Consider the following 902-nt stretch of genomic DNA (forward strand, 5'->3'; position numbering starts at 1 on the left):
TTAAAACACAAGATAAAGCGCATTAAATGTTTTCCCGTCAACAAAGGCAAGGTCAGCTCATTCCCTTCGCAAGCTCTGATAAAAGCATTCACATCAAAATGATGAACAGCTTCAAGTAAAGGATGTGAGTCCAAAAAAAAAATTCCATCAAAAAAGCAAAAATAAAACCATTAAACTGAATATACTCCCCAAAGTAAAAATGAATGCGAGAAAAAGAAACACTCCAACCACTCTAACAAAAGGAGCTAGAATTAGGTATTCACCACTACACAGTATAATACACATACAATTCAACCTTAACAAGCAAAGTAGAGATAATCATGACGATGTTTAATGAACTTGGCCTTTGGGGCTGTGTCATGTTCATAACGTTTCATCAGATCGATATATTCACTCTCAACAATATGGTGTATCATTACAGAACTATTACTAGGAGCAGCAATACGGCAGCCCTTTCGCAAATTATGAAAACGACACTTTTTCTCTCTTACCATAATCAGCTCTGAATAGTGTAGCTCATGCACCACACGACCCACCATGGTATCTTCATGCTCCATACACAATGCAAGAAACTCTGACTCACGTTCCTTGCTGTACGGTGTGTGAATTAAACGCCTGAGGGGCTCAAACGACACAATCCGCTCCACCACATCCCGCGCTAGTGTATTGCATGGCCCTGAAGAGAAGAAAAATTTAACCATCGTATTATCCACAAGAGACCTAACACGATATTTATACATTGATCCCCAATAGAGTCCACGTCTTGGCAGTGTGCGTAGATCCGCAAGATACTGTGGTACTCGCAGGAACATATCATCATCACCTTTGGCAATATAACTCGTATTAGGAAAGAGACGAAGGGCTAACTCAAACCAAAAAAATGTTTTCTTGCTCATACCAAT

At 39.6% G+C, this 902-nt stretch overlaps 1 protein-coding gene across 1 annotated transcript; it reads right to left on the reverse strand.

Annotated features, from left to right (window-relative positions):
• Nucleotides 1–296: 296 nt before the first annotated feature.
• On the reverse strand, nt 297–896 carry TM35_002121000 (putative UDP-Gal or UDP-GlcNAc-dependent glycosyltransferase; the record flags this gene model as incomplete). The annotated part of the gene is made up of 1 exon (XM_029032023.1): nt 297–896. One exon carries the CDS (start codon nt 894–896, stop codon nt 297–299), a length of 600 nt encoding a protein of 199 aa, XP_028876683.1.
• Between the last annotated feature and the right edge of the window lie 6 nt (nt 897–902).

Source organism: Trypanosoma theileri (assembly GCF_002087225.1).
Source record: "Trypanosoma theileri isolate Edinburgh chromosome Unknown TM35_Tth_212_V1, whole genome shotgun sequence".
NCBI classification, from domain to species: domain Eukaryota; phylum Euglenozoa; class Kinetoplastea; order Trypanosomatida; family Trypanosomatidae; genus Trypanosoma; species Trypanosoma theileri.